Below are 26,426 nucleotides of genomic sequence, written 5' to 3' on the forward strand. Positions count from 1 at the left end.
TAGGCCCCACATCCCTCCTGGTCCACAGTGCCCTACCTTGGGGTGCTGCCCCTCACCCAGGGAAACCCCACTCCCTGAGCCCACCTCGCCTCAGTGACCCACTGCCAGTCTTCATTTAGTCCCTTTGCTCAGGGCAAACTGCAGTCTGCAATGGCCACTCATCATTGGCTAGGAGGTTGGACCTGCTGCCTTTCCCTGCAGCCCCAGTACCTCCTTAGGCCTTCCTGTCAGGCCTCAGCCTGGGAGGTTGCCAGACCTGAGCCCCCCAGCTCAAGCTGCCCCTTCCCAGCACGCTCTGTTGAAGGTACCCTGTGCTCCCAGGCAGCCAGTCCTTCGTACTGCAAGGCTAGAGTGGAACTGCCTGCTCCCAGCTCACAGCTCTCTTTATACCAGCCCTACCAGGTTTGGATTGGCTGCTACCTGCCTTCACTTGATTAGATTCTTGGGGCAGCCCTTTCCCAGAGCGGTTTTAACCCCTTTCTCTCCAGAGTGGGCTGCTTGCCCTGCTACAGGTAAATTTTTAAAAATACATTTATTTTATCATTTTGCAGTGCAAATACTTGTAATAAAAATAATATAAAGTGAGCACTGTACACTTTGTATTCTGTGTTGTAACTGAAATCAATAATTTGAAAAAATTTAATAAATTTCAATTGGTACTGTATTGTTTAACAGTGATTAAAACTGTGATTAATTGTGATTACTTTTTAAAATCACAATTAATTTTTTGAGTTAATCTCAAGAGTTAACTGAAATTAATCGACAGCCCTCATAGGAGCATTGTTCAAACCTCCGAAACCTGTTTTAGTTGGTTTGTTTTTGAAATCCCAAGTCTTCTATTCATAGTCAGCAGTTTTTTAAATTTAAATACAGCCAACTTTAAATTGTGAGCCAAAACGACTTCTCATGTGTCTTTAGAGCATATACAAAAGCCAGCATTGCATCAATGGAATGGAAAGATTTACTGAAAAAACTTGATATAAAAACTCAGAGAACATTTTTTTTCCCAGTAAGATTTGTCCTGGATTAAGGCTTAATCCAGGTGATGAGAAGAACATAAAAAACTAAACTGTTTGCACACAAAAAAGAGCATGATTAAAGAACAATCCCGTTTGATATAGAACAGAGATGAATGATGCAGTGTGTATCGTACAACAAAATGCTTCTGTGTATTAACAGTGAAGTGCTAGTCACTTTTCCTCTGTCTCAGCAATCATTCTAGAGACACGTTACAGTGCCTGGGCCAAGATAGCGCCGTGGCTTGATAAATCTCATGCGAAGTCAAAGATGAATGTTTTTTCTTAGACATGGGGAGCCACAAGCTGCCCTAAGAGAGTTATATAACTTGGCACTCACTCTGTCCACACCATGAAGTTCAAATGAACTCATACGTGAAATCGTGACCTCAGTGAAGTCATAGCAAAATGCCCATTGACTTCAATGGAAGCAGAATTTCAACTATAGGGTACTTGGTCCTCCGGTTCCTAGAGAGGACCAGGAACAGCAGCAGGAATTCCTGCAATAAAAACACCTGTACCAAACCCCCTGATTATGAGAGATGTCTTTTCTTCCTAGACCCAGCTCTTATGAGCCTTCGTTGTCATAAGGGTCCTGGCAACTACCAACTGGGGGAGGGATTATATTATCCTCCCTAATATATCATATATCCCAGGTTGTTCTGAATGTCTCCCTCTCCTTTTCCCCAATACACAGTAGGGATACAACCAGTGATTGTCCTGCCCATGCACGGTTTGACTGCTCTGGTGAAATTAGCCCCTGTGTGGAGTGCTTGCCATGCACCACTGAAGTCTCATTTAAACCTTCAGCAGAGGGGACAGTTCAAGATAAGGGGACTGGTGTGGTAAGTAGGAGCAGAGCAGGATGTGACAAGAAATAGCTGCAGACAGAGCATCAGGTCTAATGCTTCCTGAAGTTAAGAAGGTCACAGAGGGAAAAGGAATGTCATCATCAGTCTTCATTCATGCTACTTCTACTTTTAAATACATAGGAGGACTCATTTACCAGGTTGCACAGACATCATTTGTGGACAGCCAGAATGTGCTGTGTCCTTCACATCTACCTCGGCTACACATCTGGATTGAACAAACATGCTTCTGTTCACCCATCAATACGTAAGGAGCTGAGGCTAATAACAGCACGGCAGGCCAGCTTCCCATCAGTCCTCTTCTCTAGCACTCCAGGAAATGTGAGGTGAAGATCATTCTAAGCGAGTCTTTCTCCAAGGTTTCAGTGCACAGATGTCCCCATGACACTTCTGGCAGAACACTAGGGTCCCCCCTTTCCCACAAATTCCACTGAAAGGATCTGAAGTTGCTCAGGCAGCAGTTTTTCCTGGAAAGTGAGATCATCTGAGCTGTTAAGAGCCACTAAAGCTGGAAAAAAAATTTCCATCACAATGTTGTTGGGTTTTCTAATGAAAAATGGCTTTTTTGATTAAACAGACATTTTTGAGGGTGAAAAAAACCAGTCGTGGGAAAACTCTGTTTTTTTATAGAAGAACCAGAACTCCAAGAACTTTTGGTTTATTGAAAAAAAATTGGGTTTGTTTTGGCAAAAAGTCTAAAAAATTTGTCTTGGTTGAAATGTTTCGCAGCAAAGGCAGTCGTTTCCCCACCAGCTCTAATACCAGCCTCCAGAGAGGGGCTGGCCACGTGACCCCTTTTGCACCAGGCCATATGGAAACTGGAGAGCCACAGAGGTATTCTAAGCAATAGCTTTCTAGAAACAGCTTACCCGGTTATCAACTAGCATGGGGCCCCGCTGTGCTAGGTAAATGACCATCCCTGTTCCTAAAGAGTTTGTGATCCAAGAGACAGGTCAGAACAGGCAGATGAAACAAACAAGGGGGCGGCATGGTGGATGGAGAGGGGTAATAAAAAGAATTTCATGTTTAGCACAGGCTGGCCATGTGTGCACTTCCCAGCCAGTCAATAGCAGTGGCCACAACTCAGCCCAGCCTCACTGTTATGCCCTGGCAGTTTTTCTATAAGGATCATGGCAGAGATGAGCATTAGGGGGAGAAGGAATGGCGGCTGTCTGGCTTTTGAAGGGGTTTTGCCCCGTGTAATGGGAGGTGAGGGAAAGTGCACAGCAGCTCCTGGAGAGTAGACAAGAAGGTGATATTCTCCTGTGGACACTGCCTCCCAGGATACAGGAACCAGCCATCAGTGGGTTAACCGTTACCCCAGACAGGGAAAAGAATGCTTAGTGAACAGCCCTGCTCTTTGGGGAGGATGGTCCCGCGCATGCTCTGTCTCTGTCTGGGAGTCAAGAGCTGGGTACTTTCCCCAGCAGTCACTGATCTGCTGTGTGACCTTGGTAAATTGCTTCACCTCGCCGAGCCTCTGGGTCCTTTCCCACATATCTCTTTAGATTGTACTGGTTGGGGCAGGGCCCATCCCTTGCTCTGTGGCTGAAGAGCCCCATGCATAGCAGAGCCAGATCTCGGTGAGAACCTCTAGGCACCGATGTAAAATCAATAATTAATTGCCCTTGGAAAAGGCACATTTGTTCCTCCACCCTCAGAGGTTACTCACTTTAATGACATTCTTCATGGTGATGCCTGAAAAGCATGTGCATTGCTCTGCATAGCTGAAATTGTTTGAAAACAAAACAGGAAAAATGCCCCGTCACATCATGCTGTTTCCATCCCGTATAGAAAACCACTGGGCTGCCCAGGGGAACGCAATGACTTTTTAACCTTTGGCAGAGGTGGGTGAAACAAGTTATTTCAAAATAACAGAACCGAGAAACGCTGGGATTGTTCCATACTCTTACTTCGCAGTGTCGTGTGCTGCCTCTGCTGGGCTCTAGAACAGCACAAGCACATCTCACAGCTGTGAATGACCCGGGGGCATGGGGTTTGGAACAGAGAAAGAAGCAAGGCAGGAGTTGCATGCTGGTCAGGGAACCAGAGGATCAATTTAGTTATTGCATGAATGAATGTCAGGAATCAGGCCCAGCAGCAAAGCCAGTCTCTTGGCTACCCAACAAGCAAAGCAGCCTATAGTGGGCTGCCTGATTGGCCCACCACCTGACCTGTGGGAAGAGTCAGCAGACTAGCTCAAAGCATTTCCCCAGCTGTGATAGCTCCTGTGCCTGCTTGTTCCCAGCCCTGCATCTGCCTTGGACACAGCCTTGCCTCTTGCCAGGTAAGCTGGGTCTGACCCTGGGCTCCAATTCCTGACTTTGGTGCTGGCCTATGGCCTCTAACTCCAACTCTGATCCTGGGCTCCTATTCTTGGCTACCAACTCCTGCTCTAACCACTAGGTCTGGTTCACACTTTCACCATGTTGTTGCTCTGGAGTTTAGAGGCTTCCATCTATTTAGCTAATAGTTAAGAGGCAACTTGAGAGTGGCCTATAGGTGCCAACACAGGAAGGAAAGTTCTGATGCTCGAGGGCTCTTTACTCTAGCAGGCAGAACAGGTCCAAGAGCCAGTGGCTGGCTGTTGAAATCAGCAAAGTTCAACCTGGAAATGAAATGCCATTTTTTGGCAGGGAGAGTAATTGATCAGTTTACGGGATGTGGGATGCTCTCCATCCCTGGCGTCCTTCCATCCAGATTGGACAGCTTTCTGAAAACCTCTGGCTCACCCGTCTTTGAGTCTGTCTTGCTGGGTGAATCCCTCTGGCCTGTGTGATGCAGCGGATTGGACGAGATGATCAGAATGGAACATGGGACTGGCCAGCCTGGATCACCCCAAGACCTGTCTAGCCCAATATCCAACCTCCAACAGGGGCCAGCATGAGATCCTTCAGAGGAAGGTGTAAGACCCCTGCCATAGCAGATGTGGGACAGTTTGTCCCCCACATAAGTCTCACCCTGATCTCTAACAGCACGGGAGTGGCTTAGGAGTCCTGGCTGGTTTCCAAGTCTCTGAATCTATGCTGGATAACTTTTTGAAACGTGGGTACTCTGCAGAGTTTACTGCATGCTGGCTGCTTTCGCCACTGCTGACCATTTAGAAAGAGCACCTGCTCTGCCATGCACATCTTCCCAAGCTGACTGTAAGAACAGTTTTCTCTAGAGCACAGCTGTGCTTGCACATTCACTTTCCAAGTTTGCACCATTCAGGGTCAGGAACTTGTATTCCCTCCTCTCCCTGGCTCTATGATCCAGATTAGTTGCCTTCCACTGCCTCCTTTTTTTAATTTTCAGTAATTTTCCATTCAGTTCTAGCACAATGTGCTGCTGGAGGTAAATTTTATGTGCCACATCACTTGAGCAGCCTCAGAGACTCCAGCCTGGCTTTTAGCCAGTCATATTATGTTTTCAGTCACTTCTTTCCTATTCTTGAAGTTGACTTCAGTGTAAGGCAGCAGCGCTTTTCTCCCAAGTGTTCATTTTAAATCAGTGTTAGGAAATGCCAAACAGGCCCCCCCAGAATACACTCCTCCTCCATTCGAGCCAGATTCACAGAGAGGGGAGTCTTTGCACTGCTTGTGATGGAAGCTAGAGGAGACTCTACATCAGGTTTCACTTCCTTGATCCTTGTAGGATCACCCCTGCCAGTTCCCCAGCTGTCTGATGGACTGGCAAGACTCACCTTTCTAATGTAAAAAACAAGCAGAAAAATTCTTAACCTCTTTCTCTTGCAGCTTCTCAAACCTCCAAAAAAGGCTGCAAACCCCAGGTTAGTCCCCTTTGGGTGAAGCACCTGATTCCAGTCCATGCACCTGTTGTAACCAGGCCAGAGTTCTAGAGCTGGCTCCTCTAGGACAGGGAATTCCTTCGCTACAGAGGACAGAAAAATACACAGCACAGCCCTCTGGACCTTGGTCAACCCTGGCAGGAGACTGGGAAATTGCAGAGGGTAACATAAGATGGCACGGAGAATTTCTGAGATGTTCAGGATCATTGATTCTAAAGATGGGGAAAGGATTGGAAGGCCTCAGATGTTATGTCCCTGTCAACGCAGAGCTATTCACTGCAGCCTGTTTTCTGGGTCTAGTTCAAACAACCTGGGGTCACTACAAACAGTGCTCTTGTGAATGACAGAGTGCTGATAACGCTGTGGCGTGCGTTCTCTGCTCAGTGCCACTGTCAGATGAGCTTGAAATAAGCCAGTTGCTAAACCCCTTGTGGGCGCAGTGCTTGGTTGTGTTCCCTGGCGAGTTTGATGCTGGCAGGGCTGCATTTTGTGTCTGCCTGGGTATTGTCCTACGGCTCTGCAGTGTTGATTTAACCTTGCCTGTTTGATAACAAGATGTCCCTGTGAATGAGATGTTGCAGCTCAGTGGACCATATCCTGTATAAATATTAATTGAATAAATCAAGTCAAACCAAACCCGGGCTTGGAGTCGCACCATCTGGAGGCACCCAGAGACTCAGCAGGGTGGGACTCCACCAGCCCCTGAGAAATAGCGACTTTTTCTTTCCTGCAGGCAGAAGGGGATGTCTCAAAATCTCAAACCAGGAGCCTGATTCTCAGCTGCTCTCCTCCTGCGCCTGGGGCATGGGAAGTGTAGGGGGGAAGATGACGGTAAGCTGCCTTTGCTGTTCCTGCAATTGGGTGGGTGCAGGGTCCTGCCCTGGTGGGCCCTAGGAAGCAGACCATAGCCACAGGGCAGTGTGCTCCTCCCAGAGAGGTGGAAGTTAGCTTCTGCATAAAGGGAGCTATCCAGTGGGGTTCAGGCAGGGACGGCTTAGTTTTTAGTCTATTTGCAGCAGAGTTGTTTATCCAGTCTTGTTTAGTTCTCTGTTTTCACTTTCTTACCCTTTGTTCAGTCAAACAAGGCCATTCAAGGCTGGTTGCTTTTCTTCTAGGCTTTAACTGGCCACCTTATTGGCGCAGTGAATTGAAAGTGTACCGTGAGAGTGGCCATGTAGGCCTCTGTAGCTGATGCCCCAGGGACAGATGCCAGTTGCTGCTCCAGCCAATGGGTTTGATCTATCAGCTCAGACGGCACAGGCCTGTGCTTTGGAGCTAGAACCCAGGCTCAATTCCTGTTGAGCACCTGACCAGCCAAATTACCACCTGCTCCTATTACTAGGTGATGCTGGGTTTCCCTGGGACATGTCCCTGGGGAGGGAAGCCTGCACATGTGGTGGAAGGACTGTGTCCCCAGCTGGAAACAACATGTTCTTTGGTCTGGTACTCCCATGTATACTCTTGGCCAGGCCCCACAAGACTGATGTCTTCTGCTTCCTGGCTGAGGCCTGCGGCGCAGTAAACCCTGCCCATCTGGAGGAGGGGATATTTCCCACATGGAGGAATGTTAGCCTGAAAAGCAAATTCCAGAGCACTTTTGTAATTTTATTTCATGCCCAACCGCATTGTTTTGTGTGCTGCCACAACTGTCCAGGGACTGCAAACGTCAAGTTCCCCTGCAGAATTCAGGGATGCCGTGGCCAATAGCAGGAAGGTCGGCTTCAGCCAGCAGAAGCCATTTCCAAGGGGTGTGGGTCCTCCGGGGGCCGGGGCGGGGGTTGATGTGACTCATGCATTAGGTGGTTCCTTATCATTTGGCACAGAGGGAAAGCACATGGGAGCGTGTGTGCTGGGGAGTGGACATAGAGATAGCAGGCAGCATGCATTGGGGGGGGAGCACAACTTGTGCTCTTTGACTGAGAGTGCAGAGAGCTTGCCTTCTCTCTCGTGTGGGGGGAGCACTCACAAGCACACCTGAAATGGGAGCAGTAGGAGCCACTGCTGAAGAACTGGTGGAGGAGCACCCACGGAAGAGTTCCTGCTGAGGGTGGAGCAGCATCCATGCCTGATGAGAGACGGAGGGCTTCCAGGCAGGAGTGACAAACCACCTCCTCCCATCTCTCCAGGGGCAAGGGGAAGGAAGGAGGCAAAGGTAAGTAACATTCTGCAAGGTTTGATGCAACATTAACCTCTCTGGAAATGTCTCGAAATCCGCTAAGTGGAAAAAATTGCCTCAAGTTTCCTCTGTCAGATAGTTCAGAGGCCCTGGCCCCCATGCAGATCTGCAGCCCCTTCTCCCCCCCCCACACACTCCCATTAGGCGTTCACATACCCCTGTGCAAGCCCAGGCACACACCTGGCCTGCAGCTGATTGTGGTGATTAGAATTATCTGTATGGCAGCAGCACCTGGAGGTTTCACCTGAGCTCAGCCCACACAATGAGTGAGAGCCCCTGAGCCACCAACCTTAAAGGGGCTGCTGGTTCTCTGCCAGGCAACCCCTGTACAACTCCTATGTGCAGCTTCAGTGGCCGGGGAGGGGGTTCCATAGCCAGTGGAGGGTGCACGCAGATTTACAAGCTCTTCCCAGAGTATATTTCCATGCAAGAGCCCCTGGTCTTATGCTCTTGTGTTTGCCATTTCCGTATTGTCTGTTGTTCCTAAGAACGACCTCCTGTGGAGAGAACTCCATGTTTCTCATTCCAGTGCCAGTTCTGCTCACATAACCATCTGCCCAAGAATCTGTATTTCTGTGGCTCACACCAACTTTATGGCCTAAGTTTCCTTCCCCATGGCACTGTTTGCGTGGCAGCAATTTCACAGACCGCAGCCTTGCTGCAGTTGTTAATGAGTCTCTGTAACAATTTAGATTGTTTCCAGGACGTAGCAGCCAATGGTGCTCCTTCCGGGGCATGTGATCTCCTCATTCCTTGACTTTCCTAACTTACAATTACAGCTTATTTTGTTAGTTATATTTGAGCTGTGCCAGCTTTTATTTATTGTACCTGCACTCCCTTTCCATTTCCAGCTAAGATTGCCCTAAGTCACTTGTTCCAAGAATTGTTTATCTGTGGCAAGACGACATCATTTCCCCTTCTAGCTCCAAATGTAATATAAAGGGAAATTATGAAGTCCCTTCCTATTTATATCTCTCCATTTTAGGGTTTTGGCCTGCACCCATTACCATAGCTCAACTCCCTAGTTAATGGAAAGGTCTAATAGGGGCCTTAATGAACTTGATGGAGTCTTTGGTTCTTTTCCCTTCCTGGAGGGGCAGTTGCTGCTGTAAATGCACTGCATTGTTCTGTTTATGCTTTTAAAGATTGACCAAAGAAGGTCGTACAGTGAGATCTAGAAAGGGCTCAGACTGGATTAGTCACATTTCTTCTGGAAAGTTTCCCCATAGCTGGACACTGTCCATCGCGATTGACTTTTCTATAGCCCCCCCAGTGCTTCTTCCTGGCCTCTCTGATCTACATTCTTTCCAAGAAATGCAGCCGTCTTGGGGAGATAGGACCTGATCCATTCATGGCTCTGAAATTGGGAACAAAATCATAACCTGGCATTGGAAGCTGACTGGGAGCCAGTAAAGGGACTTGAGCATGGTCTTGATGTGCCTATGGCAGCCTCGATTCAAAGGAGGTGGGCAGCCATTTCCTGCACCAGCTGGAACCTGTGCTTTGTTTTCACATTCAGCATCAGGTGAGGTGAGTTACAGTAATTCAGCCTGGAGGGAACAAATGCATGAGCCGCCATGACCAGGTCCTTGCCAGGAGGAAGGGGGAGAGTTTCCTACTGAGCTGGAAGTGGCAGAAAGCGCATTCTGTCACTGTTGCTACCTAATCATCTAGTTCTAGACTCAATGAGAGACAGTCGGGACTCCTAAGTGTTCACAGTATTTTGACAATGAAAGGACAACTGATACTTTCAGTGGAAGGGGATGGGGACAGTCTCCTGGCTAGTTCTTTAGAGCGTTTCCCCTCTCCTGCTCAGCATCTCTTGGATCTTGCCTGAGCTGAGTTTGAGCTGGCTACTGTCCTGCCGAGAGCTGACCTTTAGTACATTTGTGGGGACATCGTAGTAACAGCATTGGTTGCATCTGTGAAAAATGATATACAACTGCATGCCATCATCATGTTGTTGGGAGCAGAAGGGTTGAAAAGAAGGGGGTAGAAAATGGATCCCTAGGAAACCACACAAGTGAGAGCCTTCATGGAAGAGGATCCATTACATACTATCATTCTCAGGTCTGCTGGAAAGGATCTGTTAGCACAGAACTAAGCTGGACTCCATCTACTCCAGCCACATCCTGTGAGCAAGTTAGCAGTACCTTTTGACCTATCCTGTCTAGCAGAGGCCAGGTAGTATGAGCACAGAGATCTTGCCGGCATCCATAGTTTTGAGGCAGTCATCATTCAGGAAGCCCCTTAGGGATAGATGTTATGCATCTCTGCCTAGCTTCATGGCAAATATAACCTATGGCTATCCTGTGTTTTCCCTGATGGCTGCGGAGAGCCGTCTCCAGAAGGAGGAATGTCAGTGGTGCCTTTGAGTCTATTCTATCTAAATTTAATGGCCATTGTTTGCTTGACAGCTTCATTGTATTGTATCAAGTTATTTATAAGCATTCCTAACAGCCAGTTGCGGAAGCTCTCATCAAAGCCACTGTGTGGTGGAGAAATAGGCCATGCGCACTGTCCTAACTCAGACGCTGGACAGAAGAACCCCACCCCAGCCCTGATGAGCTGGCTGAGAGGCGTGTATTTACTTTCCTTAGTAACAGTTTCTGAAGGAACAGAGAGAGAGGCAAGCAGAGGAATAAGATGACCTGTGTCCGTTCCCATCTGGCTGTGGAGACACCACTTAGTGTTTCCAGTCAAGAGACACTTTCAAAACAATGTAATCGGAAAGATAAAACAGACAGACAGACACTTTTCAAGATGCTATTCCCAGAAGGGGTTTGGTGTTTCTCGCTGCTGCGACTCAGACTGAGAACCGTCCTTGGAAAGGAAAGAAAAGGGGGTCAGGGGTCAAACAACAGGAACAGACATTGAGGAAATGATACCTAGCTTTAATTAAGTGCATGTGCAAGATAACATTCTGCTGAGCTTGAGTCATGGAATTTTCCTTCTCAGTGGTGATTGAAGCACAAATGTCTGTGTTTGGGGGGGGGGGGGCGGGATGCGGGTATCATCTTTTTGACGGCACTTGGGGCCTAGTCTACCCCGACCAGGAGGAGAGTTTGAGATTTCCTCAAAACAAATGCAGTGCACATGATCGGGCTGTGAACACCGGGTCTGAGTCCCCTGGTAACATTGTTCCTAGGCTTTGTGGGGAGATTTCCATAGGCACAAAGGGCAGGTTGGTGTCTATGTCCCTGTGGAGCATTGGGCTCCTGGATGTGATTTGTGTTTGTGGAAATCTCCTCCTCCATTGTCCAGGACATCAATCGGGATGTGAGACAAATGCCGAGATATCAGGACGCTCCTGGATTTTATCAGGACGTCTGTCACTCTAATTGTCCTTATCAAGCTTCAGTGATGCTGGCTTATGCCAGCTTTGCCAAATGTAAATAGTCCTGCCTAACTCCAGTTCCCTCAGGCAGACTCTGCAAGGGGAGGAGAAGGAAAGGGATTGGTCAATGCACACGGAATGAATCTCTCTGTCTCCCCAAATGACCATACAACATTCAACCTTCCTTGGATTCTAGAGGTGTCAATTGTGCCTTTAAGACCCCCCATATGCTGGGGCAGAGTACCACCCATTACAGGGGATTCAGGGAGCCTTTTTTCACCACACACAGACAATGCCTCCTGGAGCTTCCCAGATCCACAGGAGGGGAGCAAACAATTGGCTGTGCTGCTTTAAAGGGATGATTCCCCAGGCCCAGCCTGCATGCTGTGTGAGCTCACTGAGCTGTCAGTTAGCTGCAGCAATAACTGCTATTTGATGGTGCCCTGCAGGCCATCCAGAGCCCATAAGCCATGTTGTCTTCTCTTTGGGCATAACCTGAGCTCTCATGACTCACCTATCTTTAACTCCTCCAGCTTTGGTCTCTTGGTTGTGATGCCAAGGAGTGCTGGAAGTGGGTTTCTCTGGAGCCTCTCCCCATTGTGCCTGACTCCATCCGAAGAATGATTGCAAGTGCTCTTATTTTGGATTTAAATAAAATCTTTGATTAGGTCCAGGAGCTATGCTTCAACCACAGTTGCCAGCTGTTGATTAGGAACACAGCATCCCCAGGCCAAATGGATAGTCATAGATTCTAATGGAATAGATGATCATAGATCATCAAGGCTCACCTCCTAGGTAACACAGGCCAGAAAATAACACCAAATGATTCCTGCGCCCAAATGCATCCCATCTGGATGAGCTAGAACCTATCTTCTAGCAGGACATTGGATGTCAATTTAAAGACTTCACATGACGAGAACCCATTATGTCCCTTAGTGATTTGTTCCAGTGGTTAATTATCCTTCCTGTAAAATATACCAGCATTATTTCTAGTCTGAATTTGTCTAGCTTCAGCTTCCTACTATTGGCTCTTATTGGATCCTGCATATAATGGAAAGACAGATCCGGATGAGGAGCTAATTCATCCTTACGTGCAACTGCATTAAAACAAATATAATGTGAACTGTGAGCATGCTGGGAGCTTCAGTATATAATAGTACTGATGCTTCACAAGGCAATCTGTATTTCTTGGCACTCAGTTTTCTTATTTGTGCTTTCAGGTCAGTGATTGTCACACTCATCACAGCAGCTGTAAATAAGTCAACCTGATTTCTTCACACAAAGCCTAAACTCATTTGACCTTGCTGATACTCCGGGAGTGTGGAACTGTGCTTGCTGGAACTGGTCCAAAGAACTGGTCTATGATTCATTCCTTCCCTCGGCTTCCCCACAGCAGAGGCAGTGGTCCCCAACGTCAAGGACTGAAGTAGTTCATCAGACTGAATGCAGAGGGGGAATGTGGCCATCAACACACTTCTGAGATAGGCATCATATTGTGATGGTGTTCGCAAATTTGCATAGATCTAAGAGTAAGGGCAGGCTTTCAGAGAAGTCTCGTGGACAGCATGTGGATACCAAACATTTCAGTGCTGGGACAATTTCTGCCCCCACCATTTTTAAAGTCTCTGGTTGCTTGCAAGTATCTTGGGAACCACAGTGCTGGTATTTCATGAGGACCGAGCCTGGTGGAGAATCTGGGCTGTACTGGAATCTCTAACCAACAGACCCATGTGCATACCTGTCTCCCCTGAGATGCAGGCTTCCATGGGTTTCTCCAGCCTGCCCCCGCTGCTATAGAATGGAAAGGAGGATGATGGGAGAAATTTGAGGGAATATTTATTTGGTGTCGTTTTTCTTGTCCCTCAGGGGCAGGGAGCAGCCAAGCTGAACATCTCCAGCTCTGGCTCTTCATTTTGTCAGCAGCAATACTCGTGTGATGTCCCAGGGTGACAGAGTTACAGCAGGAGCGAGGCTGCCCTGGAACCATCACTTCATTGTTAAGTGATGCTCCTCTGGAGGAGACTTTTAACTGAGATCTGTGGTACCCAGCTCCGGTGGAGCTCATTGACATTCCATCTCTCAATGAGACAGTTTCTGAGACAGTTTCTCTTGTCTCAGGCTGTGCGAGTCAGGACTGAATGGACTGTTTGTTGTTTGTTAGTAGTGTTTCTAGCACTATGGTGCCCCAACCTGGTTCAAGCCTCTCTGTACTAGTACAAATGGTAATGAGACTTCATTGCTACATTTGTGTACGGTACAGTTACTAGATACAACCGTACTGTTGTTAACTGCCTCAAGCACTGAGGGTAACCTGTTGTGGTATTTCTAATGATTACCGGGCTGTTGTTGGGGGTGGCTTTAAAATGTGAAGGGTCCAAAAATGCTAGAAGTTGGGATTTAGGGCTACTCCTGCGCTGGAGGAAGGGATCAGGCTAACCAGTGAGCTGACTCTACATATGATTGTAGTAAAAGCTGGCCTTGGATGGAGTGTCCCTCAGAAACATCAGCTCTGATTCTGTCCAGAGCTACATGTCATGCCAGGTGGATGGATGTCTCAATTGTGTTTGTGATGAGAAGTTAGCTCACTCCTTGCCACATCCTTACAGTCACTAGGACCCCTGCAAAGCTGGGCCAGCATTTCTGAATGGTTATTTTTACTTATCATGATAAAGACGGTCATGTAGGGTTGCCCATTTTGGTTGTGGACATATTTCTTGAGGTTTCACCACATGACATCTTTAATTAAAGATTAATCTTTAATTCCTGGAGACTCCAGGACAATCCTGGAGAGTTGGCAACCCTACTGTCACTTCCTCATGAAAAAAGTATTGAGGCCATGCACTAATGCAGGGATCGGTAACCTTTGGCATGTGGCCCAACAAAAAAAACTTCAAAAACAGACTCCAACGAGAGACTGCTGAATTGGAATTAATTTGCAAAATAGACACCACTAAATTAGGCTTGAATAAACACTGGGAGTGGATGGGCCATTACACAAAGTAAAACTATTTCCCCATGTTTATTTCCTCCCCCCTACTGTTCCTCACACTTTCTAGCCAACTGCTGCAAATGGACCATTTTGATGACCACTACAAAAGATTTTTTTCCTCTGCTGGTAATAGCTCACCTTAACTGATCACTCTTCTTAAAGTGTGTATGGTAACACCCATTGTTTCATGTTCTCTGTGTGTGTGTGTATATATATGTGTCTGTGTGTGTATATTATATATATTAATCTTCCTACTGTATTTTCCGCTGCATGCATCTGATGAAGTGGGCTGTAGCCCACGAAAGCTTATGATCAAATAAATTTGTTAGTCTCTAAGGTGTCACAAGTACTCCTGTTCTTTTTGTGGATACAGACTATCATGGCTGCTACTCGGAAACCTGTAAATACCCTGGTAATCCCTTGAGAAAACTGAGGGCATCATTCTTGGCTGGATCCCACCTCAAGAAAGAGGAGAAACAAAAGAGAAGCAAAAGAAAAAGGAATAAAGGACAAGAGAGTGAGGTCATGTCTACACTACAAAATTGTTGACTTAACTTACGTCAGCATATAGCCACATAGTTATAAAATCACTTGTGTGTGCATGTAACCCACACCTCCTGGGGGTGTTCTGTCCCATCTAGTGGCACCGAGACCACTTAGAGAGAGAAATGAGTTTGCTCTACGCCTTAGCAAACAGCCAGTTGGCTTTTAGCTCATGCGGTAGAGGCTCATGCACAAAGCTCCCGAGGTCCCTGGTTTGATCCAGGGATCTGTTGGTGTTACAAGTGGGGGCTTGTCTGGGATTTCAACTGGGAAGCCATTTGCTAAGGCTTTGGGAAGGAAAGTGAGGACAAGAGGAAAAGTCCCACCTCCAAGAAGAATGTCTGCAAGAAGGTGGGATTGCAGGACAAAAAGAGCAGCTGCAGCAAAGACACCCAGATCTCAATGGGGAAAAAGGACAGGGGCCATCTCCACAGGAGCAGAGGGATGAAAAGGATGAAACTATCTAAAAGGTGCAGAAACGACAAATAAAATAATTGAAAATAAGAGTTTGTGGAGGCTCTGGAGCTGCTTTTCCAGGCAAATGGAAAAGTCTGTGTTTTCTGTAACCCTCTCTGAAAGCTTTAACAACAGTGCTGAGGAATGAGCAGGGCCAGAGTAGGTCTGCCATTGCAAGGAGTTCTGCAGAAATGCAAAACAGCTCACAGTGGCACATGCACATTGGGACCCACTGATTCATCAACAGAGGTGTGAATGCTTTTTGGGGAGGGAGGGTCACAGGAAACACAGGCTCTTGGGGAGGCAGGCAGGGTCTCGGGTCTGTTGAAAGTTTCAGCAGAATTGCCATGTTCCTGGGCAAGGCTTTGATTCTATCAAATTAGCATGACTGGATGGAAGACTGTTCTGTAGGAAAATACCCCCCAGTCACTCTTCTGTGGGAAAATGCTGATTCAATGGAATCAAAATGTTCTGCGGAAACCTGGCCATTCTGTTGAAACTTTAGATGGAAACCAGGCAACTCATCGTTTTTTCTCCTTGGACTAGCTGGGACTGGTGGGCTGCCAGGCTCCCAGGTCCACAGGGCTGGCTCACTCCTTGGTTAGTTAGCTCCCTAGTTCCTAGGCTCTGTGGCTAGCCCCTTCCTCAGGCATCCATCCTGCCCATCCATCAGGAAGGCTGCTGGTAGGCCAAAAAATTCCATTTAATCTGTCCTGAAATGAAATTTTTCTGGAAATCCTTTCATGTGAAAAATTTCACATTTTTGACTTTGCATCGTGATTCAGGATTTTTTTTTTAAGGTGAAGTTTTTCACAGGAATGGATTTCTATTTTCCAATGAGCTCTGTTAACAAGTACCAAGTATGTTCCCTCATCCTCACTGTGGGATCCAGTGCAGACCTTACGTTGATTATCAGGCCTAATTCCAGACCAGAAGACAGTGAAGAAGCTGAAGTGATGTTATATTTCCCTAGGAAAAGTGTGCAGCCCCTACTGGAATGTCAAAGGAAAGGTGAAGATGCAGATTTCAGTGCATTGAAGGTCAGCAAACAGGAATAGAAAGTAGAAAACCTGAGTGATTCCAGAAGAAGCCTTAGGGACCAGGAAACAAAGAATGGAAAATGAGGTGGCGAGGATGTGGCAAGACTCCCCGGGGTCCATGGAGACTGCGCCCAGCTGCATGCCATCAGTGTGTGAAAAGGGCATCTTCAGAGCTGGTAGAGCAAAGCAGAGCCAGAGAGGGAGGAGATAATGTTCTTCTAAGAAAGGGCCACTGTAAGTTGTGTAAAAGTCTGCTGCTGCCATGCTGAAACAGATGGAAGAGAACTGGAGGAAGAGGAGATATTAATAGCAGGTGTGGGTACAGAGTCAGAGAACTCACTCCACTGGTTTTTAAGTTTGTCATAGTGCTATGAAATTAGCCTTTCATGTATGCTTCAAACACTGCTGAAAGGAAGCCATGCCTGTTGTATGGTGCCTTCATTAAGTACGATTTTCAAAGGCTCATAATGTGGTCTGGTCAAAGCCAATTTGCACTAGAATGCCCTGAAGCACTTCTCATCAATGATGGCTATTCCCCTGCCAAATTTCAACTTTTACCCCCAACTGTTTCACTGCAGCAGTTCAAAACAAAACGAAGGTAAGAAGAATGTTTTGGGAGTTTTTAATAACAGAAAAAGTGTACTTCTTTCACTTGCTTCTTATTCAATAGGCTGAACTAATTTTCCTCAGAAAATGTCACCGTCTGGCAGAGATCAAACCTTGAAGATTTCAGCCCAAATGGGAAGCGTTTTGGAAAGTTATAAGGAACTGAAACAAAGGGTTGGACTTAAATGCTTGTGCAATTTGAACTACAGTGGTGGCTGCTACTCTAGTAAAATGAGTAAATACTATAAAAATATGTATTTTGATACGAGAATGAATTCTCTTATCTACTGTTTACATTGTGTACTGCTCATCTAAAGGGACCTGCCGTTACATACTGAATAGTACTTAGAATTTAAAGACCTTCAGTGCACCCACCATGAACCCGCTGTTGAAGCCAGATATTAGAAATGAAGTGTACTAGATCTTTCTTTCATTCTCTTCCCAGTGAAACAGACCTTTTCCAAAAAATTTCCAAGACACCCTGATAAACAACCCGGCACTGTGCCTTACCTGCCCTTATAAAATAATGCTGAGAACAAACATTAGCAATGATTCTCTTGGAACTGCCTGGCTTTGGATTGGCTTCTGCCTCCACCAGGTGGTCTTTTATTAGTGTTTTGTATTTATTTTATTTATCATTGTGACCTTCTTTAGTGGCTTGTACAGCACTCCTTGTTCTTTAGCAAAGGGCAGAAGTGGGGAGCAAGCAGATTAGAAATAAAATGATTGTTAGGCTGAGATTTTCAAAGCAACCTCGGGGATGTGGAAGCATTAAGATTAATGGAAGTTGGGTATCTAAATTTCTAGACAGCTTTTTAAAAGCTCAGCTTTGGGTTCTAATCCTTTGTGGATGTGAGTTGTTGCAGAACATTTCATCTGTCTGAAGTACACCAAAGAGTGGAAAACTTGTCATTACGGCAGGTCTAAACTCTTCCATGACATTTTTTTCAATGGAAAATGGTTTTTCCTTTGAACTCAAATGTCCACATTTGTCACTGAAAAATCAAAAGCTGATTTTTTTTTTGTCTTTCTGTTTTTAGAAACCAAAAATCTTAAATTTTGGAGGCTTATAGTTTTGGGAGGTTTTTTTTCCCCTAACCAAAACCTGAAATGTTTCAAAGAAAAAATGTTGTGAACATGAAAAAAATGTTCTTTTTTGTCATAATTTTCAAACATTTCCCAACCAGCTCTACTTGTCAGTTTCACTTTCCTGCCGCTGACCCATAACTGGCGTAGTAGCAAGAGCTGAGCCACCACGAACAAAGGAGGAGGGGCACTGAAATAGCCAGGTGCAAGGGAAAGATCCATATAAGTGAGTGGGGGAGCATCCACTGAACAGTGTGTGGTGTGGGGGGGAAACAAAAGAGGAGAAAAACCTCAGGTACTCAACTGTCATTAAAAAAAACGGGGCGGGGGGAGAAGGGTTCTAGCCCTATTAATTGCAAAGAAAAGCTTAAACAATGACCCAAGTGTAACTAATGCAGTTGCATCTGTCTGAGGGCTTGTCTACACAGAGAAGTTTAGGATATGGCTACACTTGCAGTTGTACAGCGCTAGGAGTTACAGCTGTCTTCGTACAGCTGTGTAGGGAAAGCGCTGCAGCGTGGCCACATTTGCAGCATTTGCAGCCCTGTTTGGAGTGGTGCTTAGGCATTCTGGGATACCTCCAAATACTTCTGGAGGCCAATTACAGCACTTTTGGTGGTCACACTGGTGGAGCAGCACTGCATCATCAGTGCTGCAATCGTTATACCCCAGGCAGAGCAGGAGTACAGCCAGCGCTGCGGCCAGGGAGATGCAGCACTGTACGTGCCTTGCAAGTGTGGACGGTGAGTAAGTTGCAGCACTGTAAACCCACCACCAGCGCTGCAACTCTCCAGTGTATCCAAGGCCTTAGCAGCATAATCTAGCTATTGTGTTAAGGTCTCTGCAGATTCAGGGCTTGTCTACATGCGGAAGTTTACTGGCATAATGATACTGGAATAATTACCCCACTGTAGTTTTACCACTATTACTCCCTATGTTGACACTCATTTTGCAATATGAGAGCCTATTTTTCCTTTACCTTATGTTGCACTGGAAGTGGTTTAAGTGCTAAACCATAAAGAGGCACTTATTCCAGAATATGTGTCCACATATGGTATTATACTGGTATAATTATTCCTGTATAATTATGACAGTAAATTTCCCCATGTACGCAAGCACTGAGTCTGCAGAGAACCTGACAATAGCTTTGAGAGGGGGAACCAAGGGAGCAATGCCTGCCTGAATTTGCAGAGAGCCTGACACAAAAGCTCTAAGAGGGAGGATCTGCCCATGCATCTCCATGGAGTGTTAACGCTAAGACTCACTGCTCTAAGAAGGCCCAAAAGGGGACTTGTGTGGGGCAGAAGGGGAAGAGTACAGCAGGCCGAGCCAGTCCACCCAAGCAGATACCTTCTCCCAGCTGGGGTAAGTACTGAGGTCCCTCTGTGCTACCAGCCTTATCTCTGCGCAGGCTCCATTGGCTCCAACTACAAGACCAGCCTGCCTGGGGACCTGGGTTGCATCAATCCAGCTCTGCAAAGAGTGGGAGGGTCCTGCTGGGTAGGGAGCGGCAGCCAGCTGGGCTGAGAGGGGGAGGGAGGAGGCGGGGACCCTGCACCCAGACCATTCTGGAGCGAATGCCTGCAGGAGGTGGCAGTTATTTATATACGGGGGAGGAGGCAAGGGGTACGGCTGGGCCAGCTCACTTTTCACAGCAAGGGAGGGGAGAGCAGGCCCTGAGCTGCTGGGAGCTTCCCAGGCTGGGAGGTTCCATGCCCTCCCTCTCCCCCTACGGAAAGTGGAGCAGCCCATCCTGCCCCTGCCCCCTCCCATCAGAAAAAAGCAACCGCCAGCGGCAGGGACCTGCTGGGTTGGGTGGATCTGGACCTGGAGGGGCCAGGCTGGCAGCTGGGCTGGCGGCCTTGTGATTGGAGCCAATGGAGCCTGCGCAGAGGTAGGGCCAGGAGGGCCTGAGGCCCTGCCCTGTCGCCCCATGAGCAGCCCAAGAAGGGATCCTCTCTGCACCCCACCAGTCCCCCAAGTACCTGGCGGGGACCTGCTCGGGGCTCTGTCATGAACCTGTCCCTTTGGCCCAGCCAGGGAGCAGGTGGAGCCCCGTTGTGCCTCGCTGCTGGTTTGTGGCGGGGGGGAGGCAGGGGAGCTGCTGTTGGGCAGGGAGCTGCTGTGGAGAGTGACCTATGTAGGGGAGGGGTCAGCACAGGCTACTGCCCGGGGAGCGAGGGGTGCCTGAGTGGGCATGTCAGGCATCGTGCTACGGGCTGGCACTCAAACACCACGGCGATGGGCGCAGCGTAAAGCCCCTATAGAATAGTCACCGTTTGACCCTCAGGGCGGCTGGTGCTGCACAGCCACATGTCACCCCTTATTCAGGGCACATTGTAAAACTTCAGCCCTAAGACATCACAAAAATGACTTAAGCTGCATTTCAATAGCCTTCCAAGGAAGTCAGCCCTCACTCCCATCTATCCCTTCCTGCCTCATTTGCATTTCTGAGCCGGGCGTTGCCTTGCAATTTATAGTCTACCACAGCTGCAGGAACAAAACTGGGTCAATGGTGGGAACCTGGAATTTGGCTCATGATGCCTGCTGGAAAGGCAGGTGCAAGGTCAACAACTCTCGAGCCATTTTCTTGCAAACCTTACAACCCGTATTCGCAGGCATTCCATTACCTTCCCAGTGTGGAAATAAGATCAACCGTTTTGACTAGGATTGAGTGAATAATTTAAAGTGATTAATTAATTCAGCCTCATTCTCGACTTGCAGCGAGTAGAATGCAGTTTTCTAGAGTATTCTTTGTTAATCAAATGTGCCTTCTTTTTTCAACCCACTTGTATCCCTCTATGATTGGATCACAAACACTTAGCTGCTGCTATTGTTCCCTGATATTTGAAATTTTAGTTGTGACGAGGCACATAAACCACATGTTATTGTTTCTGTTTCTTGACTGTGGGAGCGTAACTCTTATAATCAGTAGAGCCTGAAAGGGTTTGAGTTTCTCCTGCAGAAGTAGAAGTAGAGCAAGGTAGCAGACTAATAGGAATAGAGAATTTTAGCAAAATGTTAAATCTTTCCCTTTCTAGACCACACAAGCCTTGCTTAAGGCATCATTCCTGCCATAATGAGATGACTGTAAAATGTGTTGTCAAGGAAAAGAGTTATATTAAATTCTCTCATCACATTCACACAAAGCAATTGCCCGAAAATGCAATCCTGCTTTAAACAGGGTAGTTAGATTCTTGTCTGAGTCATGTAATTGCCTCTGGTACACAATACTGACATTCTAGCTTGTAAGTTTTTTGAGGTCTGAACTGTCGGGCAATGGGCTCCTGCTCTGTGAGCAGGACTCTGAGGTGCTACGGCAAAACAAACAATTATTTCATTAAAATATTACTATGAGTGTACTGCTCTGAACCCTGTCACCCTTATGCTAGGGTCTCATTCATGGTCAGCAGACATTTACCAGGCACCCATCTGGCCAAGTCCTTGCAAATGAGGAAAATGATTTCTTAATCCCTGCTCTTTTTACTGAGAATCCCAAATGAGGTATGCTCCAATCATCCATTTCTCACTTCCTCTTTCTGAAGGTTGAAGGTTGTTTTCCTCTCTGGGCTGTTCAGTGTGAAATGCTCAAAGGCTGAGATTTTTAAATCTGTCTGAAGATTTATATGCTCAGATTCCATTAAAAATAATGGGTAGCCCCCCCAACAGTCTAAAGGCCAAGCTTCGCCCTTGTATAACTCCACTGACTTCAGAGGAGTTACCAGCAGGGAGGAATTTGACCCTGAAACTGAAGTAGCCTATTTCTAAGAAAGACATTCAGCATACAGTGATCAGACAAAAAAAGTGTGCTTAAGAGGTCTAGTCTGAACCGCTGCAAAGCTCATCTAGATAGGTTCCCTGGGGTTCAGTTACACCACTCTCTAGAAATAAATGTAAGGCTTCTCTTTCTCCCACCCTGGCCCTTCCAGGATCCCAGTCTGCTAAAGTCACATCCCTGTGATATCCAGTCTCCCAAATCGTCCTCACAGCCTTGTTGTACCTTTCAAGTTTATTTGATGTTCCTATTTACTATCTACAAAGGCTTGCCTGCACCACCATCCCTCACTGGGGTTGTCTAGAATAGGATGTTAAATTTAAAGCAGGGTCAGTTAACACATTAGCTAACTCCAGCCTTTCTCCTAATGTAGAAATAGGTTGCCTTGAATTATCTGGTCGAGATCAACTCTAATGGGGAGCCTAGAGTGCTAGGAAAATGGTCAGGGCCATGTTAACTGACCCCAACCTAACCTTGACCTCTTCTCCAAGGGGTGTTTCTCTGGACCTGCTCCAATTCCATTCCGGACAGTATTCACCTCTGGGTTACCATTGTCACTTCCTCTTTTGGGTTCAACTTTTGTTTCCTCAAATGTTCCTTGGAAGGTAGAGACAACATTTGCAATCCTCCACCCTGGGAGGAACTGGTTGTCTGCTGTTGGGAAAAGCCCTTTTGGGATGCTGATAAGCCCTCTTGCAAATGTTTGCTGTTTCTGAAGGAAGGCGTTAGCTTGTGAGTCAGCTCAGTCTGTCTTTCAAGCAACAGGAGTTGCTTCCTCTTAGCAGCAATTCAGATCTTGATCAAAGATGATTATTGGCAGAGTGAAACCAGTCTGGCTATCACAGTTAGTAAGCTGCTGTCATCATCACAGTCACTGACACAAGGTAATTGTGTGCGCACATCCAGCCCTGGTTGTGAAGGGAGTGGGTAGATCCTTGTCTGGCTCCCTTACTTGCCTCTGTGCCAGAGCTCTGAGGCAGAGTTTTGACCCCCTGCTGTATCATGTAATGACCCAGCCCATGTTTCCAGCGGAAACTACTTGCACTTGCAAGTTTAAAAGTCTCTGCCTGTGAGAACTCAAGCCTGCAGGGTCACAGTTAAATCTCAGTGAACAGTTATACTCAGATGTTCATGGGCAACACTTACAGAAAGGGCACAAATGCAGTTGCAGCAAATTCATTTTTAAAAGCTAATGGGATAATGTTGTATCTGCCTCAATGCTGTTCAGAACAGCCCAACCAAGCCCATGAAATGAGAGACCAGCAAACCCCAAACAATTCCACCGTGGGCTTTCTTTGTTTACTCCCTCATATCATTCAATGCCATAATCCTCTACCCTCTCTTGCTGTCTACCCATTCTATCAAGAGATCAGCCTTCATGCCCCTTTGGTATACAGCTGGTTGGCCATTTTTTGACTTAACAGGTTTTTGTTGGGAAAATGCCATTTTATCACACCCAAAACTTTTCATGGGAACTTATCAGTTCCAACAAAATTTTCACCAGGAAAAGTTTTTCAGGTCAAAATCAGAGCAAGGCCTTGAACCTGGGTCTTCTCAATCCCTGCGGAGTACCCAAACCACTGCCTATGCTAGAGTAACAGTTCTTGATGTTTCCAGGACTGTGAATCACCTTGTTGCCCCCAGCCTCCAGCCTGAGGGAGTCGTGCTGGTGCTTAATAGAGTGTCAGCCTTTCAGGCACTCAAGCATTTTCCTTCGATCTATGACAGCCCTGACTTTGTCTTTCAGGTTAACCCAAAGTGTGCCTCAGTCCCCTTGAAGCATCCCCCTGTGGTACCCAGCCCCTGACACCGGCTACTCACAGACATCCCACATCCTCTGTCCCAAAGGAGCAGTGTTATCCCAGTTTTACCTTAAACTACTACTCCTATGTAACGTACAGCACTTGTAATGAAACAAAGGTTTATTTAAGAATGAACAGGGAGAGGAACAAAAGGGTGTGATGGAAACAAATGGTTACAATACAAAACAAGATAATAAAAGGTGAACTATGGACTACACTTATCAATAGTTCCCTTGCCTATCTAATATTGTTGGTTGTTCCCCCAAAGTTCAGTCTGTTGTAGAGCTGGCTGGCTTCCCGGAACAAGGATCCAAACTTTCATGAAAAACACCCCCACTCAACAAGATGACTCCTCAGTGAATGGATCCAGAGGGCCTATCCCCACTCTAAGTTATACTGAAACAGTCTGTCTTTATCCATAGACAAGGCCAACCCCTGTCTGTTGTAATGTTCCTTCTTGATCTCCAAGGGGTTTCGATTGTTTGCAGTTGTCTTTAATGGTTTTCCATTGACTGTTCTGGGATGAAGCAATGGTGGACAGTTTAGCCTGGCATTACATCGCTGGCTGACCAGGAGATGTGGCCACTCTCTCTGCATGAATAGGCCATCACTGAATAATATTACTGCCTGGTGACATCTTTTAACCTTACAACCATCAGGGCATAAACATCATATAGTTATGTTATTCCTTAAATATCAGTATCACCCATACACACATTGTGCCAGGATTATGCTTTCAGTAGAGACCTTACATGTTACCTTTTATGGACAATTACCCTGTAAGCAATGTATTTGATATAGTAGTTTGTAGGTCTGAGACAAGAGTTGTTTGCAAAGATGAGAGGACTCTTTGCCAAGGGGCCTTTGTGTCACAGGATGATCTCCATTTTCTGCCTGGAGCTGTTCTGCTTGATATAAATAATTAAATGTTTAGTGGGCCAGAGAGAGATTAACTCTGCAGCCCTGTGATTTGGGCAGTTAGCTGGGATGTGGGAGACCCAGCTTCAAGTCCCTAATCTGTCTGATTCAAAGGAAGGACTTGTACCTGATTCTCCTGCATCCCAAGTGAGGGCCCTACCCACTTAACTTTTGGCCATTTTGGGGTGTGTGTGTGTCTCTCTCTCTTCTTATATGAAAAATTTCCAAAGGTCTCAGCTTTGTTCTGATACAGAACAGGAATATTTTTGAAAAAGTTTAATGAGATGGGGAAACCATTTCCCACCCAGGTGTAGTTCAGTAGTCTTCTCCACACCTCACCCTATGTTTAGAGCTTCCTGCCTGGCCCTGTGCTGAATGACCAGCCTCTCTTCACTCAACCCCCTCCTTCTAGCTCATGTCCTCCACAAAGCGTAGCACCGGTAATCCATCAGGGTGGATAATTTCACACATAATGATAGGCAATGTTTCCAATGTTTTGAGATTTTTCTCTCACCTTGTCAGCTGATGCATTGAGGGCAAGATTTTCAAAAGAGCTCTTGGTCAGATTTCCAAGGGCTCAGCACACTCACTCAATTTACAAAAACAACAAGGAGTCCAGTGACACCTTAAAGACTAACAGATTTATTTGGGCATATGTCATAGTAAAATTCCCAAATCTGGACCTTAGCGTCCAAAATATGGGTACTAGCATGAATTCCCCTAAGCTTAATTACCAGCTTAGATCTTGTAATGCTGCCACCTACCAGGAAGAGCGCCTGATAGACTCTGGTCTCCCCCAAAACCTTCCCTGGGGACCCCAAGACCCAAATTCCTTGAGTCTCACAAGAAAGAGGAATAAACCATTTCCCTTCCCCCTCCTTTCTTCCTCCCAGCTCTTTCCTGCCCTGGGTACACTAGGAGGTCACCGTGATTCAACTCCTTGAATCACCACACAGAGAGGAATGATACCATCCCCCAGAGGCAATCCAGATTCAAGCTCTGTGAATCTAAAACAAAGGGATTCCCCCTTCTCCCCTCCCTCCCTGTTAAGTACAGACTCAATTCCCTTGAGCCTCAACAAGGGGAAAAAATCAGACAGGTCTTAAAAGCAAAACTTTTAATAAAAAGAAAGAAAAAAGTAAAAGGTCTATCTCTGCAATTTAGATGGTAAAAAGTTACAGGGTCTGTCAGCTTATAGAAACTAAAAAGAAGCCTCCCCCCAGCAAATACAATTTAAAATACTTCCAGCAAAGTACACAATTGCAAATAAAGGAAAACAAATACAAACTATACTGCCTTTCTACATTTGTACTTACAAAACTGGAATAGAAGAGAGCCTGTAGGTACGTGTGGTCACTCTCAGAGCCCAGAGAGAACAAAGCCAAACCCAAAAAACACAAACAAAGGCTTCCCTCCACCTAGATTTGAAAGTATCTTGTCTCCTGATTGGTCCTCTGGTCAGGAGTTTGATTCCCTGTTTGTTAACCCTTTACAGGTAAAAGAGACCTTAACCTTTAACTATCTGTTTATGACAGCATAAGCTTTCAAATAATAAATCCGTTAGTCTTTAAGGTGCCACCGGACTCCTTGTTGTTTTTGTGGATACAGACTAACACAGCTACCTCCTGATACTTCAATTTACAGAATACTCTGCTTCCATTTAGGCACCTAACTAGGGGAAAGCTTTTCAAGAGAGCTCAGCAGTCAGTGTGCTTGCACCATGCTGAATCTCTTGAAATCAGGCTCTGTGTGTCTGACCTGTCCTGCCTGCCTAGCATGATTGTGTGTGTCTGCATTGTCCAGTGTGGATCATATTAATAATGCTCCATAACCAATAATAAGAAACATTCAGCTTTGGGTCTAAGTGTCTCACATCAGGGTTAAGTCACCAGACTGGGATTCAGGAGATGTGGACTTTAGCTCCCCGCCTTGCCATAGGCAATGCGGGGCAAGTCGCTTTATCTGCCTTAGCTCCCCAGCTGTAAAATGGGAAAAATCCTTCCTTTGTCTATTTAGACTGTAA

The 26,426-nt window shown here is 46.5% G+C and overlaps 1 protein-coding gene across 3 annotated transcripts in view; it reads left to right on the forward strand.

Annotated features, from left to right (window-relative positions):
* The first annotated feature begins 7,491 nt into the window (after nucleotides 1–7,491).
* SLCO2A1 (solute carrier organic anion transporter family member 2A1) overlaps nucleotides 7,492–26,426 on the forward strand; it is a 108,229-nt gene continuing 89,294 nt past the window's right edge. The window contains exons 1-3 of one of the 3 annotated variants that reach the window (XM_030574700.1): nucleotides 7,492–7,827; nucleotides 14,551–15,190; nucleotides 16,150–16,814. In XM_030574700.1, coding sequence (XP_030430560.1) covers nucleotides 16,603–16,814 — 212 coding nt within the window. In that variant the 5' untranslated portion in view covers nucleotides 7,492–7,827; nucleotides 14,551–15,190; nucleotides 16,150–16,602. The remainder of the gene's footprint in view (nucleotides 7,828–14,550; nucleotides 15,191–16,149; nucleotides 16,815–26,426) is intronic. The other 2 variants (XM_030574701.1, XM_030574702.1) reach the window with 2 other exon arrangements.

This window comes from Gopherus evgoodei, chromosome 9 (genome assembly GCF_007399415.2).
Source record: "Gopherus evgoodei ecotype Sinaloan lineage chromosome 9, rGopEvg1_v1.p, whole genome shotgun sequence".
Classification (NCBI taxonomy): domain Eukaryota; kingdom Metazoa; phylum Chordata; order Testudines; family Testudinidae; genus Gopherus; species Gopherus evgoodei.